Source organism: Microtus ochrogaster, chromosome 26, assembly GCF_000317375.1.
Source record: "Microtus ochrogaster isolate Prairie Vole_2 chromosome 26, MicOch1.0, whole genome shotgun sequence".
NCBI lineage: Eukaryota > Metazoa > Chordata > Mammalia > Rodentia > Cricetidae > Microtus > Microtus ochrogaster.
In genome coordinates, this window is record NC_022025.1 from 13,972,900 (window position 1) to 13,991,621 (window position 18,722).

Consider the following 18,722-nt stretch of genomic DNA (forward strand, 5'->3'; position numbering starts at 1 on the left):
ACTCCACTGAAACTCCTTTCCAGTCATCCACACTCTTAGTTCCTTCATAGAAGTAGGAGCCTGCATTTGAAGTCCTTCAACAGTCCCCATGGCAGGGACTCAAAGCACCACCCTAAACCAGTCCCCACACCTGAAGCTAAGCTGAGATGCCGTATATGTCATTCCCTGAGCATTGTGGACTATGGTTCCCTCATTCCCTTTTTTTCTCAGATCCTAGGTTCATGCTCATCCTCACAGCCTTTTTCCTCCAAGTCTCTCAAGTTTTCTGGCTTACCTAGCAAGATACCTTCTTGTTTTATCATTCACCAGAGCTTTTAACCAAGCCCTCTCCTACCTACAGAGAGCTGTAGCTAGGTGAGAGACTGTAGCTGTTAATTAAATGTCTGTAAGGTTAAGCCAAAGTTCAGAAAGTCGCACATAAATTATCAGTGTATCTACTGAAGCAACAGATGTATCTTCTTTAGAAACAACAACAACAAACGCTAAAGCTTTAACATTCTACTAAGAAAATGTCCATCTGTGTTGGGTCAGCCCAGTGACATGCGCAAGCACATGCCCACAGATATGAGATCAGACGCTTTGATTCTAACAGTAGGAAATTCTGGGTAACTGGGGAAATGGTTTCCTAAAACACTGTCACAATGACTTGCGCTTTCTACCCTGGCCATTCATATAAAATAGTCTAGCCCACTACATATTATGGTAGCATACTCCTTTACTCTCTCTTAGTTCTCATAGAAGGAGAACAGGAGAGAGGCATGGGCATGCATCTCTACTAAATATTTAATTAGGATTGATTCCAAAGTCTCGGAAGACAACTCATTCAACTGGTCACCCTGGAGCACGGAGGACTTGCCATCTGCCTGTTAGTCCTACCGGGTGACCTTCTAACGGCAAATTGTGTCTCTGGTGGCGGTGGTGGATGGGAAGAAATGCACACAGTGAGTGAACTGGGCAGATGAGCGGCCTAACACCGTGTTTCTCTTTGTCACTCTCGCCCTATGTATAAGCGCTCTCCACGTCAATTTGACTTTGTGAAGTCTTTCCTGAAGCTCTGATAAAAACAATTTTACCAACATTTTTCAATGGACCAATAAAACAACACCTGGCAGTTCATTCACCCAGCATTTTCACCCTAGCCATAGAAAAGCCTGGGTTCTCTTCTTGTACTCCTTGCCTACTTTATTACCTAATCCAACCTCATAAGTGGCCTTTTAGTTCTGTTTGTGATGATGATGATGATTTGGTTTTAGCCAAAAACTCTCTTACAACATTGGTATCGGTATTTTATTAAAGTGAAATTCTTGATCTGTAATAAGGACACACACACACACACATATAAAATCAACTTTGTCTCTGGTTTATTCCATGTTCTAGTGTAGGTTTGGTATCTTTTAATATCAAGTCAATTTCTGTTCTATTTATTCTGTTTATTTTTGTTGCTGTGATTAAAATATTCAGACCAAAAGCAACTTAGGGGAAAAAAAGGGTTATATGGTTTACAAGTCTAGGTTACAGACCACCATTTAGGGGGAGTTAAAGCAGAAACTCATATTATATCACACCTAAAAGCAGGAAAATAAATGCATTCAAGCCTACTTGTCTGCTCACTTAGCTTGCTTAGCTTTTCCACTGTTCTGGATGTTGGCCTAGGGAACGGCGCTAACCACACTAGGCTAAGATTTTCTCTATCAATCAGCATTCAAGACAATACCACCCAGACATGCCCACAGGCCAATCTGCTGTAGATAACCAGCTCCTTCTACAGTTAACATGGAAGGAAAGTCCGGGTGAGAACTGGAAAAACCTCCTGAGCATCTTTCCTATAAATACCCTTTGCTTCTCTGACTCTGGACTTTCTTCAATGGGAGCCTTTCATGTTAAGATGGGACCTTGCTCCATAGCTTAGGCTGGCTTTGAACTCAGGATCCTTCTTCCCCAGCCTCATGATCACTTTGAACTCAAAGTCTCTGTCCCTCCCTCTGACCCCTCCACGTGTGTGTGTGTGTGTGTGTGCATGTGTGTGTGTGTGCGCACATGTGTGTCTGTGTGTGAGTGAACAGAGGTACAGATGTGCCATCCACACACAGAGGTCCTGTCTTGTTTGAGACAGGGCCTCTGTTGATTCATCACATGCCAGGTAGGCTTCCAGGGCTTCCCTCGTTCTCCCCACAGAAGCCCTGGGTTGCACAAGCTCTCTCTATGTTGGTGGCATTTGTGGGGTTCTGGGGATCTGAACTCGGTCCTCACTCTTCCACGATGAACATTTTATCTACTGAGCTATATCCCCTTACATACTGGAGCTGCGGAAAGTGTCACTCCTAGTCATGGGTCTAAGGCACGACAGACCCAGAAAAAGGCAGATCAGACAAAATATCGAGAAAACACAAACCACCAGACATCCTTAGGCCTTCTGGTCTCTCATCCTTGAACTTCAGTTCCAAGCACCATTTCATGTGTCCCTCAAAGACAAATTATATCTCATAAATACCTGTTTATGGATCAAAACTATATTTCAATGACAATCAAGTGGTTGTATCTATAAATCTCAGTCCCCAGGAGGAGAACTGAAAATCTCAATATAAAGTATGGTGGAAAGACTTCAAATTCTAATATTGAAAAATATTTTTTTTTCAAATGAAAGCTAATTAATATGAGATATATGTGAGGAATTTTTGTTTTGTTTTGTTTTCAGACAGTTTCCTTGTAGTTTTGGAACCTCTCCTGGAACTAGCTCTTGTAGACCAAGGGGGCCTCAAACTCAGAGAGATCCACCCACCTCTGCCTCCAGAGTGCTGGGATTAAAGGCATGCACCACCGCCCGACATAAGGTATTTTTTAATCAAAATTTTTTAGGCATGCATAAAAAAATACCTTTTTATTTAATAAAGGCTCTTTGGACAGTCCCCCTTTGGCTTGTCTGTGATAAAAATCATCAATGTTATTTAAGCGAGCTTTTGCTTTCCAGCGAGATGTATTTAAAATGTGTCTGCTGGAGCAGAGGTAGGTGGTATACACAGCATGGCAGATAACAATTACTCACCCTGTGGGCTGGCTCTCAAATTCTTCTGACCACTGCTCCTGAATATCCTCTGTAGAGAGATCTACATCCCGGGTGGTGGCAAAATTGAACTCGCTGCCTTCATTACCATGGAAATAAATGGAGTTCCCATCTGATTGACAGCTATGCTGTAGACAAAGAAAGAGAGCATGGGGCGGCTGCTGAATTGGTTCTGTATCATTTTACCCCTGTATAACCAGAGTTTTGGGGAAGTCATTACATCAGCCCCTCTGTGATGCACTCGCAAATCGAAAGGGCTTGTTACCTCCCTTTGGTCTTGCTTAATTCAATTACAATTTCATGCTAACTTATTAAGTCATCACACAAAAGGAGTCAAGAGGGCATCTGAGCGTTGCCATTTCAGACTTTAGTTATGAGACAAGAATATTTTAATTGGAATCACATCCCATCTTTACTGCAGCCCTTGTTGTAAGAATTAAGTCTGATAATGACTTGTCATGCATTTTCAATTCTGTGGTTATAGGCTAAATCACAGTGACCTTTTCAATATTCCACAGAGTTCTGGCTTGCCATTCAAGTCCTTCACGATTTGTCTGTAAGTGGAGTACGAGTAGAATATCCAGCTAATCAAAACACGGGGGGGGGGGGCTGAAAAGGTCAGTCATCCCTGAGATGTCATATGCTCTTAGCCATATTTTCAGGAAGTTTCTGACCAGAACTGAGAGGGGATGGCGTTTCTGGCGAGCGACTTGGAAATCACGAATTCTGTTACTCTCTGACAGGACACTCGTAAAAGAAAAAAGAATTTCTTGTGACTTATTCTCAGCGTATGCGTCTCAGTTTGATGCGAACGGTCAAAGACAAGAAGAAACTCAAGAGCTAAGCGAACTGAACGCTTCCTCCTCAAAGTTATGAGCTTTCGTTATGGAATTTTGGTAATAAATCATAAAGGGAAATGCTAACATATTTAACTTTCATTTAAGCTTTAATACTCTGCTGAAAATGAGGTAGAGATGAAGAAAAACAACTGGACAAAAATGCCCAATATGCCTCTGACTTTATGGAGCAGGGACATTTCACCAGGTCTCAACACGGTGCTGGGACTGTGGGCACTCAAAACATGTCATACAGCTCGATACGGGAAAGAAGGGATGCCGTGGCTATGGTCTTTCTACTTTAAAATTATGTTATTTGTATATGTGTGTGTGATGCATATGTATGTATGCATATGTGCGATGCATGTGTATGTGTGTGCATGTGTTGTGTGTGATATATGTGTACATGTGTGCATATGTGTGATGCATGTGTATGTATATATGTGGGTATGTAATGTATCTGTATATATGCATATGTGTGATGCATGTGTATATGTATGTGCATGTGATGTATGGGTATGTGTGTGTGTGTTATGTGTGCATGCGATGTATGTGTCTGTGTGCATGTGTTGTGTGTGATATATGTGCATGAGTATATGTGTGTGCATGTAATATATGTGTATGAGTATATGTGTGTGCGTGTGATGTATGCGTATGTATGTATATTCACATAAATCACTAGAGATGAGATTTTTGATAGAATAATTGCTGTCACATTTGAGGAATTTGGTTCATTTCTCAACACAAACAACAACAACAACAAAAATAACCTTACTTTAGTTGAGAAATATTATCAGATATAGGGCCCAATGGCAGGCAGCATGTTAGTGTATGGCACTGTGTAAGAGCAGGTCAGGATCACCTCCGGGAGCACTTTACAGACGAGCAGGTCTTCGGTAGAGATCTATGTTGGTGACAAATGTACACAAGACCAAGCTATATCACCATTTCAAGCTACCAGCATCCTTCTGGATGATATTCTAAACATGTATCCTTGGACCCACAGACAGTAGCTCTCACCCCATCAGAGAAGCTGCTCTTAGCAGCAGAGAGCATCCCAGGAAACCACAGCTGATCAAGATGCAGAGAACCAGCAATCCTGCGGTGCCCAGCCCCAGCTGGTCCATCGATAATGCCGCTCCTGCACCTGAGGCCTAGGGAGCATCTTAGATGAACGGTTGGAAAGACTGTCAGAGCCAGAACAGGATGGCATTGTGAGATTGTGTCTCCTACAAGACACAGGGGAGCTACACCCGTGAGGTCTCAACAACATGGCTGTACAACCAAGAACTGAACAAGGATGGCAGCCACAGTCAAGTTGTTAGAAAGGGAAAAATCACACAGGAGACCAAGCCTGGACAACGAACTCCCAGCAACTGAGTAATGCTGAGAGAGGGGAAATTAGTCTTTCCTAGGGAAGAGGCCTCCATGTGTTTATCCAACATCAAGTAGTCAGCCCTAAAATCATCTACATATAAACAATATAACAATATTATAAGGACTGAGTCTATTGTATTTATATATTTAGGTGTGTGTGTGTGTATAAAACAATTAGAGAAAAAAAGACCACGAACTTTTGGGTAAGTTAGAGGGTATTATATGTGAAAGGTTGGAAGGAGAAAAAGGGAAAATAATGCAATTATATTTTAATTTTAAAAAAATTAAAAAAAATAAAAAACCAAAACCAACCAATCAAAAGAACACAAGATATTATTTATGTTGGCTTAGTCTGAGAATCATAATTAGACTGGAGTTTGGCTGCCAAGGTCACAGACAGCTGCACCAGGAGCCCCAACACTATGGTTTTGTCGGTGGTCTTCTAGAATTTAACGGGGTATAGCTGGTGAAACCATCAGGGTTGTAATAGATTTGCTACTGAGTTGGAATAGTAAACAGTCTCCGGAAGTTCAAGAGAGCAGCAGCACGTGATCCGTAGGGACTCATTTCACAGCCTAAGACATGCATGTCTTCTGGGCCCGCCACCACGTTAGCCAATACTTTGATGTGGCGAGCACCGGCTGCTTGGGACTTCTCACACGCAATGAATACAGATTACTCGTGGATGGCAAGCTGAACTCATTGATGCAATCCTTAGAATAGACATATCAACCAAAAGGTAGAATTTAGTTTATTTCACAATAAACAGAAACTGTCAAACGGAGATAAATTTTAAAGATTTCTCCACCCTGCCCACCTGAAAGAGAACCATGTTAACAAGAACAGCCAAGGTTATTTCCCTAAAACCACCCACTGAGTCCTGGGTGTGATCACGGTCAGAACCCTGATCAGTTGCAGCGGCCTGTGGGTATCTGCAGCTACTACACAGACCCAGACACCAGCAGGAATGGCACTTCCCAAGGAAACGGCACACGAAAGAGCCGCTCAAGGGAAAAGAAAATAATTTACATTACAGTTTGAATGAGGCATTTGTACAACGAAAGAATAGCTCACCTAATAGCCTTTGTCATTTCTGGCTAGATATACACTTAATTACTTAAATGTTGATTTCATAAACCTTTATTAATATTTTAAAACTATGTAATTTGTTTCTGCCCTTTTAAACATTATTAATATACTTGATGCACATTTGAAGCTTACATGAGAAACAGATTTTATATAAAACATAAAATCCTTATAAAATTTGGTAGCTTATTGCCAACTACTTTCACGGAATAAACCGGAGTTACAGAAACAGGAAAGCTTACTCCAAAGGCTTTCTCAGGAGCAGAATGTATCATTTACGACTGTGTAACTATTGAAAGGTAGTGTGTAGTCACACTTTATTGCAGTGAACACACTCTTGCCACTCTGTGAAATACAAGTAACATTCACCACAGCAAGTGTGAAAAATAACAAGAACAAATTAATATTCATGTACATGTTTATTAACAAATATTCATATTAGTGGGCCATAAAAACCAATCTGTCTTCAAGAAGTTTCTGTGTGAGGCAGAAGGTTGTCATTGTTTGTACAGTTTTAAAATCTCTTTAGAGCTCTTCTAACCAATTCACAGTGGGCAGCCAGCACTTAACACCAGAGCTCCATTCACACAGACATGGGAGAGATCCGTGTGCCGGCGTCTAGACTTAGCCTTGGAAACGTTCCGTCAGGTTTAAATAGCAAACTCGATTCCTGGAGTCTCCTCTCAAGCGAGCCCAGTGTCCTCGTGGTTTAGGAGATGAATTACTGAGCACCCGAGACAACAGATCTATTGCGTCCCTTTCTCTCTAAGATGGTGGTCATTTACAGGCCTTGGATATATGAGTCGGGTACTAGGCTAGTGTTGCCTTCTCATCCAAGGATCTTGAAATTGATCACAGGGAGAGTTTGAGTGCCTGGGGCTCAACGTTTTGAAATCATCCGGGTTCCCTAGAAACTCTCCAGATTAACAACGGAAGTCTCGATGCCATCAAGGGCAGGCGACAGTCCCTGGACTTCCAGTGGGCTTTTCAACTCTGTGCAGGAGAATTCAGGGGCCGCTTGTTTAGGGCCTGTGTGAACTTCTCCCTCCAATGAATGAAGCACTTACATGAATCAAGGAAAGCATACATATCATCATACCATACTGGGGAAATACACCACTGGGAACAAACAGTCCAAATGGCAAACAGTGAACACTCAGTACCGCATCTACGCTCAGGGCTTCTGGAGGTAGGGAGGAGAAGGCCCAACAAAGTACGGTTCTTATACCTGACGGTCAAGGGCTGACACAAGTCGTTTTGCCCCCTAGGCCTCAGCGTCTCAGGGTGAAGAAGTGAGTGACTAAGATCTCCTCTCTTGGTTGTGAGAAACTCAGAGATCAGAGCAGCTCTTTTTAAATTTCTAAGTGCCAATGATATCTATTTCCGAATAGACACTTTTAAAAGATACGTGCTATTGTATTTTACAGTCTTAGTAACAGAAAGAGTATTTAAATATCTTAGTAGTAGTTGATAGAGAAACAGAAGAATATTTAAATATATTTTTGTTTCTCATTATAATAACTATTATAATTCCCCAGATCTACTTAAAACCTTTAGAAAATTATACAAAAATAGGCCCCATGATACAATGTAGTTTTAAAAAAAAAGTACTGCACATGTTGACACATTATTACAGCAGATAAAAACCATCAACTAGAACTTAAAAAGCTGGGGGCTGGAGAGATGGCTCATAGGTTAAGAGCACTGGCTGCTAGTCCAGAGGTCCTGAGTTCAATTCCCAGCAACCACATGGTGGCTCACAACCATCTGTAATGAGATGTGGTGCCCTCCTCTGGCGTGCAGGCACACATGGAGGCAGAATGTTGTCTAAATAATAAATAAATAAATAAATAAATCTTTTAAAAAAGGAATTTAAAAAGCCTCCATATTTTGGAAGATTATCAGATATTCTTCTAACAGATGAAAACTCAAGGAAGTGGGATGACCGACACCATTTCTCTTAACAGATGAACTTGCACTGAATGACATCAAAATCCAGTGTGCTAACAATCCAAGAGAAACGTGTACCGGAACTGTGAAGTCTCAGGAAACCACACTCCCTTCTAACATCCAGCTCAGCTCAAACTCATTTCACTTGCGTGCATTAACAATTACAAACTAAACAACTTCAGCAAAAAAAAAAAAAAAAAAAAAAAAAAGAAAACATCAAACAACTACAAAAAAAAAAAAAAAAGGTCAGGTAGTTGAGCTGATGTTTAATAACTAATAATAAATTAGCCCATTTATTTGGGATAATAAGGCAAAAATTCAATGGCTAGTTCTATTTTTCTGTTTTTGGACCTTCCTATGTACCATCAATTATTACATTAATACCTATTTCATTATTTTAGCATTGGCAACTCATATATACCTAAGTAACAATGAATCTATAACTTTGATATCCCTATATCTTCGTGCATTTTCCTCTGCCCCCCAAAAAAGTATTTCTCTGCTTTGCCACTAAAATGAATTTCCTTTATTCGACAAGCAGAACACAGTGTCACTAAGTGACAAGAAGTTGCCATGCAAAAGGCATCAACAGGAAACATCGGTGAAAATTCCTCAATGGAACAGAACGCGTCCTTGGCCACAATTCAGGTTAGCATTTTCAAAGCTTTCTCCCTCTACTCTGCTGCAAATGTTAATGACCTCACCTCGGTACTGGAAAAAAAGCGCTTAAGTCACCTCTGCCATTGTTTGATTAGGCTTTCAGAGAAAAGGAACATCGGAGCTGCTCTTAATACCGCCTCTCTAGGGCCTAAGGACCCTGATGATCCCTTTAGGATCTACAGCCTCACAATTTACTTCTTGATGATTCTGTTTTTGCTGAAAGAGGTCCACTGGGCACTTGGGCAATGCCAGCTTGTGGAGGGCTAGCGGCAGATGGAAAGCTATCTGCCTGGTGTGCTGTTCCCGCCACATGAGCCGAGAGCCATCCATTCCCTCCATTAAGGAGCTGTCACTCAGCCCACCCAGCTGGAAGACCACTTTTGATAGCCAAGCTGGCTGGTGGCAGACAATTCAGATACAAAGTGCACTTTTAAAGGGACGCTAAAACATCATTTGTAGCAAAATTGAAAATGCATGGCTTCCACCACAGCCAATTTTTTAATGACTGTAATATTTTAAGTGATTATTTTTGCTACTTCAGATTGCTCCTTAGAGAGGAGAAAATTTTTTAATTAAAATTTAGGCAATGCAAACAGATGAGATATGGGGAGCGAAGGAAAGAGAAATAAGATGAATAAAATTAATTAAAATGGCATTGTTGGCAGAGCCATAAATTAGCCAGTGTCTGGCTGGAAATAAAATATATTGGCATGTGAACTTCCCCGTGAAAAGAGGATGTGGTGTGCGGTGGCTGAAAGCGGACTGGCCGTGAGCCTACGTACTGTGTCCCGAAACCTTTTGTATACGTGATACCTCTTGTCACAGATTTTCTCCATTCTGGTTCAGTGGTCTTTAAAGTTACAGATTTCACCCCATAAAAATAAAAAAGAAAACCCCCTAATAGGAAGGAAGAGAGCCGTTTTTCTCTTGAGACAGAATAGATTTCTGTTATTTTTCGCACGCTCAGTTTCTAGGTAATTTAATGCCAGTTCCAAACCTGGAAACTTGGCCGCGAATGCAGTCCAGGTGCAGGAGGGCTGCCGAGCGTGCGTTTTCTTCAGTCGGCACAATAGGTCTAGCCAGGGGGGAGTGGATTTTGGGGAGCCCAAAGAGTGGGCTTTTTTTCTTACTGTTTTCTGGGATCCATTAAACGCTCACATTTGAACCACGCTGTAGAAGGATTTACAGAGATCCCAGTTGATGGTATGTTTTGAGACAAGTGTATAGTTACTTTGTGACAGTATCAGTTCTGAAATGGAAACAGTGACAGACTGGAGCTGGAGCAGCAAGAGGAGAAGTAACAATGAGACACCGACACCGCAGGGCAGTTGTTAGCCTTGTCTTTGGTGATCAGCTTCATCTGCAGGGTTAGGTTTTCTTGCTGGCCTCCTCACATTAAGTCCAGATAGGCTAGGCATTGAACGGAGGGCGATAGCATAGCTTGGCAGGGAAGAGGCAAGTTTCACAATAAAACAGACTTGCCTTCAAAACTCAAAGCCTTTGGACATGTTGGAGCCTTTGCTCTCTCGTCTTTGAAATGGGGGTGAAGGACAGAGAGGCCACGAGGAATGTGTCTAAAGATAGCAACATTAGGAATCCACAAATACTACTCTCCCTTTTCTTCTGTTCCGTAACTTTAATCATTTGCTTAAGAAAATTTACTTCAAAGAATGCTACCATGCAAGCTATTTTGTTAAGAACTGTAACACACACAAAGATGATGGAAATGCTACCGTACAGAAAAAAAAATAAACAAACTTTGCTTATTGAAGACTGTGTTGACTTAATCAGAGATTTTAAGTGTCAGTTTCAATCTCAAACGAAACAAGACGAAACCAAAGGGCACACTAGAGTGCTGGGGATTTGTCTGTATGGCTACCTTCTGTAGAATTTACCAACATTAGCTGTTCCCAGGTTATTGCTACTCTTGTTACGCTGACCTGGCTCTTGTCCACATTTCACTGATGCTATTCCATGTTAATTGCTAAACAAATAGACCTCACTGGGGGGAGATTGTGAAAAGCACACTTCCACATTTAACCCTTCATTCCCAAGTGCTCTTATTAGCTTAACAAATTATATTCTGGCGCATTTTATAATACGTCCCCACCTCTTGGGGGAAGCACAATAATAAGAGCAGCACAATCCAGAAGAAGGGTACCCCAAGCAGAGGGAATCTGGGTAGACAGCATGCAATTAACCAAGCTGGAACCCAGCCAGGAAATCAGGGTTTTCATTCAGACTCCTAATAGAAGAAGACATGGGAACAGGGCTGGCCACGAGTCTGACTGGGCTCAGGTTTATCCTCATTAGAGACTCAGGACACAAGCCCACAATCACATGCTACACAGTTTGAAGTTCAGCGATGTGCAAAGCGTATTTGGGCCAAGCCAACCTGACCGCTTCCTCTTTGTCCTTCTACCTTGTAAGAAAGCAGAGTTGTGAAGTGAGCTGTTGAGCCGTTTCCCAGCGTACTGAGTGGGAGACAAACTGGGCGTCTGCATCAGGGGGGCCTTGCCCTCCAGGGGATTTGCTCCTCAAAGGCAGGTTTAAAATGATTTCGTTCCTCCTTGGTTTTCCCTTTCACTGCTGTCAAAGACTTTATTTTTCCTCATGGGCCTCATCTTTTATTAAGGTTTAAAATTTTTCAGCCAAATTCATTTACATTTTTTTTCTTAATTTGAAGATGATTTTTTCTCCACTGATGAGCCAGCTATTGTGACAATTAACAGCATTCGAGGGGTGACACCAGACACTGAGAAAGAAGCTGCAATTCCAATTTGGGGCTGGAGATTTGCCTTCTGTCCAATGGAGCAACAAGTTTGTTAAATTCACATAAGAGCAATAAGAAAATTAACAAAATCTCTTCTTCTGATTGAATGGTCCCCTTTAATGGTCTGTTGACTTACCTAAAGGCTGCTGTCTTTATTAGGGCCCTTTGGTGGTTGTTCTACTAGTAAAACTGTCGCCACTACCTTATTATCAAAAGTTGATATGGCAAAGAAGCAAATGGAGGCCGGATGAGAGAAGAGACAATGGCAGGTCTCTTTCCAAACTTGTAATTTAATGATTCCAAATCCTTGGTGTGAACTTGTAAATTCCAATAAATTGCTTCTTAAAAGACTTTCATTTTTAAATGCATGTGCTCAAATCCTAGCTATTCCCAAGGACAGTCATTCTAACAGTACTGGTGGCAGTTAGCATTGATTCATTTCTCAACATCACCTGGCATAAACACATACAAGGGGTGATCAAGAACTCTAGGCAATCGGGTAATAAATAGAAAAAGATCAGCAGGAGGGCAATCAGGTTTCTTTAAAATGAGAGGCTCAGGGAACAGCACCTATGTCACGGTGACCTGTTTTTAATCTGCCGGTCAGTTCCAGCATTGACAGAAACCAGTGATTTATGCCCTTGCAAGCTCAGGGGAACCAAGCTTGCCGAGCAGAGAATCACTTATAATGGAGAGTGATGGAAACATGCGACTTCCTCCTGCTCACCTTTTTCACACACACACACATACACACACACAGAGACACACACGCACGACTTATACTTTCAAGATTAAAGTTGTGTCTGCCATCCAAGTTGTGAGTAAACAAAGAAAACGAACAGCTGTTTGACCAACACATGTCCATGGCATATAGATTCATTCAAAATTTCTACCTCAAGGGGTTTTATGAAAAATGGGCAGGTGGTGGCGCACGTCGCTAATCCCAGCATTCAGGAGACAGAGGCTGGCGGAACTTTATGAGTTTGAGGCCAGCCTGGTCTACAAAGCTAGTTTCAGGACAGCTAGGGCTGTTATACAGAGAAACCCTGTCTTGAAAGAAAAAACAAAAAACCAAAACAAAAGAAGGGGAAGAAGAGAAAAAAATTCTGATCCATGCATAGCTCTTCCTAGCTTACTTATCCCCAATTCTTCTGGGAGTGATTTCCCTGACACTGCCAACCCTCTTTGGGCAAAGTAACTATGGCAGCCTTGCACTAACCTGCAGACTTACAGCAACTACTTTCCTTCGAGCCTAAAATCGAGAATCTTTTCACACTGCAAGAGGCATATTTGAAAAGGTGGGGATAGATAGCCCTGACGAATCTGTGGAGATGTTTCAGGAACGGGTGGTCAAAACCCTGAGCTGGCAGTGTGTCTGTCTCCCAGTGCTGCTCAGCACTGCCGCAAAGCTGAAGACAGGTCTTCCTGTAGCGACGAGCCTTCATGCCAGGTGCCAACACAACTGCGGTTACAATTATCATTTATCAGAGCTACCGTTGTGCTCCTATTACTATTTGCATCCATTATTGTCAAGGATCCACACGGTTTTTGTGACACTGCAAGAACCATTCCTGAGTGTGAGATCCTTACCCAACAGGAGATGCTGGAATCTGATAGTCTTAAAGGGAAGAACCCAAATACTTGGTTCATATTCTTTACTCCTCGGTTAAACCAAAGTCACTCACAGCTGGTGTGTAGGGGTCACCTTGAGATTACCTATTCTCCCTCACCAGGGTGAAGGTGGTGCCTCCGACTCTTACACACGTCGTGAATATATCCACAGCGGCCAGACAGAGGCCCATCCTAACCTCCGCACTAATGAACTGATAACCACAACCCACCTTAGTACAGTAGAAACTGACACTAATTCTTTATGCTTCTGGAAAGACATACAGAAGTTAAAATCTTGTTCTGTGAAAGAAGGCAGCATCAGCACCGCCAACAGAGGAAACAGGTGATTTAATAGCAAGTGGCTTTCAGGCTCTTCCCATGCTCAGTACACGATCTGCTCCCGCGTCGCGGTTGCTAGGGAGGCGGTGCTCTGAGGAGCAGAGGCACCAGTGGATTTACAGGCATTTAAAGCCTCATGCACTTGGTAGTGAACAAAGGCTGCTTCGGGATTTGTGGGAAATGAAAAATACCGATGGTAATTAGAAGCACAATAGAACATGGTTACACCTTTCCTTTTGTGTGGGGACATCTCCTGGGAGAAGCCTGGAAGATGAGGCGGGCAGGGCTGTGGGCACAAGAGGATGGGGGAGGAACGCGTGTGGCTACCATGGAACCTGTTACCATCTACTTCAGTTTACCAGATCAAAAACTACAGCCGAGAGCTGAGGGTACAACTCAATAGTGGAGTGCTGCCTCATATAAGGAGGTCCTAGGTTCAAACCTCGCGCCACACGACACACAGAAAACTGCAAATAACATGAGATGGGGCTCTCCAGGAAAAGCTGTGCTCTTACAGACACGATTCACTAATTCATTAATTACCAAAGACCCGGAATGTCAGTGTTCCACCTGCCTGAGGAGATTTAAGCTGCTGTTTATACCTATACTTCCCTGGGTCATGTGGCTCCTTAAGCTGGTTACTGTCTTCTGTTACTTTGCTCTACTTGGGATAAACAATGTTTCAGATGAATTAATATGTATTTCCAGAGAAACTGAAACATCTGGAGAAGATGAGAGAAATACTTCTATGAGTGGCAATGACTCATTTTTTTTCTCTTTCCTTTTGACCCACTACCCTTAATGTCTTGGAGATCAGCAGCTGGACAATTCAGTCATAACTACCTACAATCACAACTGTTTGACTTTATTAACATTAGCATTTAAGAGACTTTTGTAGTCATACACACACAAGCACACACATGTATGCATACACATGAGCACACACACATAAACATGCATGTACACACACACAGACACACACACACACACAGACACACACACTTTTCTCCCCCTCTCTTAATCATGGGCAACTTTTTGACTCAGCTAAAATGTAACTACCTTGGAAACATTTAATAAACATAAAAAACACAAAGTAGTTGGAGCAAACACGTGTAATCTTTACAATTAAAGTTCAAAATAAAGTAATATTTACACTCCTCTCATAATCCACAAGGACTGAAATGTTTTCTAAGTAGTTATTGTATTCTGCGTTCATCTCAGAAGTCACTAAGGAAAGGGTTAATATTTGACAAATAAATTTCATGTAGTTAAAAAAAAAACCCAACCTTTATTTTAGAATTCTGGAGTATCTGGTCAAAGAAAAAGTTTCATTTTGAGATATTTCAAACAAAAATTTAAAAAGTAGCCATTCAAATAAGTTAAAATGACGAATTCTTAGATTTGGCTGTGGCATTTACTTCAAATTTTTAAAAGAGTCATCAGAGAAGAACTTCTGTCTGGCAGAGGACATAAAGACAGTGAAATAAATCATTACTATGGTGACATTTTTTTCTTAGTAGACCAAGGTCCCTTGGCAATTCCCAGTCATGTGATCAGTAAGCTTATGAGTGGGACAAAAGACCAAAAAGAAAAAAAAATTTCTACCCAAAGTTTTAATTTAATTTAAATTTTGTACTGAAGCAAAAGCCGACTCCATGCATTTCTATCACGAGCGGAACCAAAGTACATGCATTAAGAAACTAAGCTACTAATTAGATTAGTATAGTAGCTTGTAACACGAGGAAGACCCGTTTAGTAGAGGGTGTGGGAGTCAGATGAAAACAGTGCTGGAAAAGGGTTCAGTACCTGCTTGCTAGTATAGATAAAGACAGCAGGAAGCCCTCTTCATCACAGTGGCAAGGAGACACAGAGTATCGTGACAACGGTTCTCTACGCAGCAGGACTGTGCGGCCTCTCAGTAAAGCAATCCAGTGGGATGCTTTTCTGGAATGAGCAGAGGGAAGGCCTGCTTCCATGACCAGACACAGGTGCCACCTCAGCACCTGGAGCAGAGGGAATCTTTATATTCTCCTAGTTTCCCTTCTTGGGATCTCACCTATCTAGCACAGGATTGCTTTGCATCAGTAAGTCATAAGCAAAAAAAAAAAAACAAAAAAAAAACAGCTGTAACCTAAAATTTCAATTTATTTCCACAAATTAGAGACACGCAGAGGTCCAGTTGATGACCGACTAACATTTTCCGTACTGTTTATCACAGTCTCTCATCAGGCAAGCTTCATGACTGCCATCACCATTTGCCAGTGACGACTGCCAAAACAGCATCTTCCCAGCTATCTGGCCCATGCCTCTGACCTCCTGCCAGCTACCTGCTGCACATCAAGAGTTGTGTGTCCAAACTAAAGCCTCCTTTGACCTTCCCGCGAGCCTGCTCCTCCCTGTACTTCTGGTTTCAGCAAATGACACTTTGTCTATCTCGGCACTCCAACCTTGCCTTCACGTCCACCATCTCTCTGTCTTCATTATCAGTTCCCAGCTCCTCCATTCCCTTGTTACCAAATCTGTACCATGTCCACACTTCTCCGTCCTGTCTCCCCGAGTCCTGCCTCACAAGATCTCCCACTGAACAACTCATAAGCAGTCTCTGGTCTTTCCATGCAACCCTTCATTCGGCGTTCTCTCTTAGAAGAGCGATTTCAAGTACAAAATGGGATTGGCCCTGATTTAAAGGACACCAGTGGACATGATATTCAGATAGAGTTCCACAGCCAGCCGATCTTCAAGGTCTTCTCGTTTGTCATACACTGGGATTACTTACCACAAGTCTCAAAAACTACTGGAGAACTATTCTGAACTCCATTTAAGGGCTTTTGCTTCTAGACCTTCCTAGTGCTGTGAGCCTTCCATACGGTTCCTCACAGGGTGGTGCTCCCAACCATAAAATTATTTTGTTGCTACTTTATAACTGTGATTTAGCTACTGTTATGAACTGTAATGTAAATATCCAATATGTGACCCCCCTCCCCAAAGGGGTTGTGACCTACAGATTGAGAACCACTGACCTGGACTATCTGCTTCAGTGTGGGGCTCCAGCGAGAGAACATCACGGCCTCGAAAACTGAACTAGGAACAACTCTTTCTAAGACTTTTGGAAGCCGTCAGAGTCTATGATCAGAATTCTAGAAGCCTAGTAAGTGTCTACGCATCCTTAGCCTCTTTGACTTCACATGCGAAGAGCCAGAGAGGTCTCTTTTATGCAGATATTAATCTTCCATTCACAACAGCTTCATCCTGATGAGAATGACCTCACAAGGGCTCTACTTTCTAGCCCAATCTGATAGTATTGCAACACACGAATGTATGGAAGACATAAACACTCCGTTCAAACCTCTGTGGATGTGACCCTCAGTTTCTAGAATCCTGGTCCTCCTCCTACCTGGCTACCTTCCAGCCATCCTGCAGTATCTGCTTGCTTTCTCTACTTTCTGAATAACCTTCCCAAAGTCCCACGCCTGGATTTGATGCCATCTCAGAACTCTAAGCTTCCCCAGAAAATGACAACGAGGCTGTCCTGTATTCGCAGTGACATATCTGCTTCCACGAAATCGATAGCCAGGAAAAGGGAAGAAATGTATCTGCTTTTCATGATGATGTTCTCAGGTGATAGCCAGGAAAAGGGAAGAAATGTATCTGCTTTTCATGATGATGTTCTCAGGTTTCAGCCCAATCCGAGTCCTCAAACAATTATAAAATGAATGAAAAAAGAAATGTCTTTTACAAAGGGACATCATACCCTTAAGTGGTAATATATGAGACAGAAGAATGTTAATTAATACCCAGAGTTGTGTTGGGGAAAAGTTATCTTGAAATGACTGGGTCAATGAGCCTTGGGTCTCTAAAGGAAGAAGGGATGAAAGCGTTCAAACCTTGACTGTTGCTCCGGGAAAGAAGAGCCAGTTGCCTGTGTCCACTGGGTCGAGGTTGTCTTCCAGAATGACTTGTCGGTGGGCGGCATTGATGACCAGGATGTTGTCCAAGGCCCAGCAGGCTTCGTACACCTCATCTACACGCAGGCTTTCCTGCTTCCACTGGAACTGCACGTTCTCGCCCTTGGCTTCTTCCGGAAGGTAGAGGATATGGATGATTGTGCTGACGTTGGAAGGGGCTCTGGGAAGCGTGGCAAGGAGAGGAAGTCAAGCACACAGCTAAGACCATAGTCTAACTATGAACATGCAGTGTTCATCATGCATTCAAAACAGGCTGCTTGTTACAGCTTTCCTACTAAGTGAAAACAGCGTACATATTTAAGGCCTTTGAGTGTTTTATATTTGACACGCAGAGGGTAGGAAGTGTGTTCAAATAAGCCAGGAAAGGGATAGTGGAAGGAAAAGAGGCACAGGCTGTTAGGATTATGCAAAAAGAATCAAATTGTATCTAGAGGATTTCTGGCACATGCTAGGTCATTTATTTAAAAACCACTCACTTGATAAGAAAAAAGTAAAAAATAGAAATTAATATTGATTGTTGGAAATTATGCATTGACTGGAGGTCACTGCAAATGACATGATTAAATATATACATGAATGTATACTTATATACATCTATATGGCAAACTAACCTCTATATAATATTTATTTTCAGTCATCAGATACATTTTTTTACATCTGATGATTGTATTCACTTATAATTATTCTCAATTGTATCCAGGTCAATCTTTGGAAAAGATAAAATTTAATAGGCTTTTATATCGCATCTATTAGGATTTATCTCTTTCTGCTATATAATACAAGTTTTATTAATCTTTTCATTCTACCAAAAAGAAATATCTGCTGCTCTAAAAACGGTCATTTTAGCTGAGATTAAAAACGGTTTTAAAAGGCAAACTAGTGGTAGGCTGGGCTCCCTATAAATCAGCCGGAAGGGCTGGAGAGAAAGTCGTATTTTTCACCCACCAGTGAAGCATATATATATCTTCAGGCTTGTCAGTGGGGTTATAGATGGTGCACCTCACCTTTGGGGGTAATCAATTCCCTTTTCTTTTACAGTATTTCATGTTTTTTTTTTTTTTTTT

At 41.8% G+C, this 18,722-nt stretch overlaps 1 protein-coding gene across 5 annotated transcripts in view; it reads right to left on the reverse strand.

Annotated features, from left to right (window-relative positions):
• Window positions 1–18,722, reverse strand: part of Reln (reelin) — a 441,277-nt gene that overhangs the window by 171,064 nt on the left and 251,491 nt on the right. For all 5 annotated transcript variants that reach the window (XM_026784681.1, XM_026784680.1, XM_013350437.2 and 2 more), the window contains exons 10-11: window positions 17,578–17,818; window positions 3,044–3,189 (exon numbers count right to left, since the gene is read on the reverse strand). In XM_026784681.1, coding sequence (XP_026640482.1) covers window positions 3,044–3,189; window positions 17,578–17,818 — 387 coding nt within the window. The remainder of the gene's footprint in view (window positions 1–3,043; window positions 3,190–17,577; window positions 17,819–18,722) is intronic.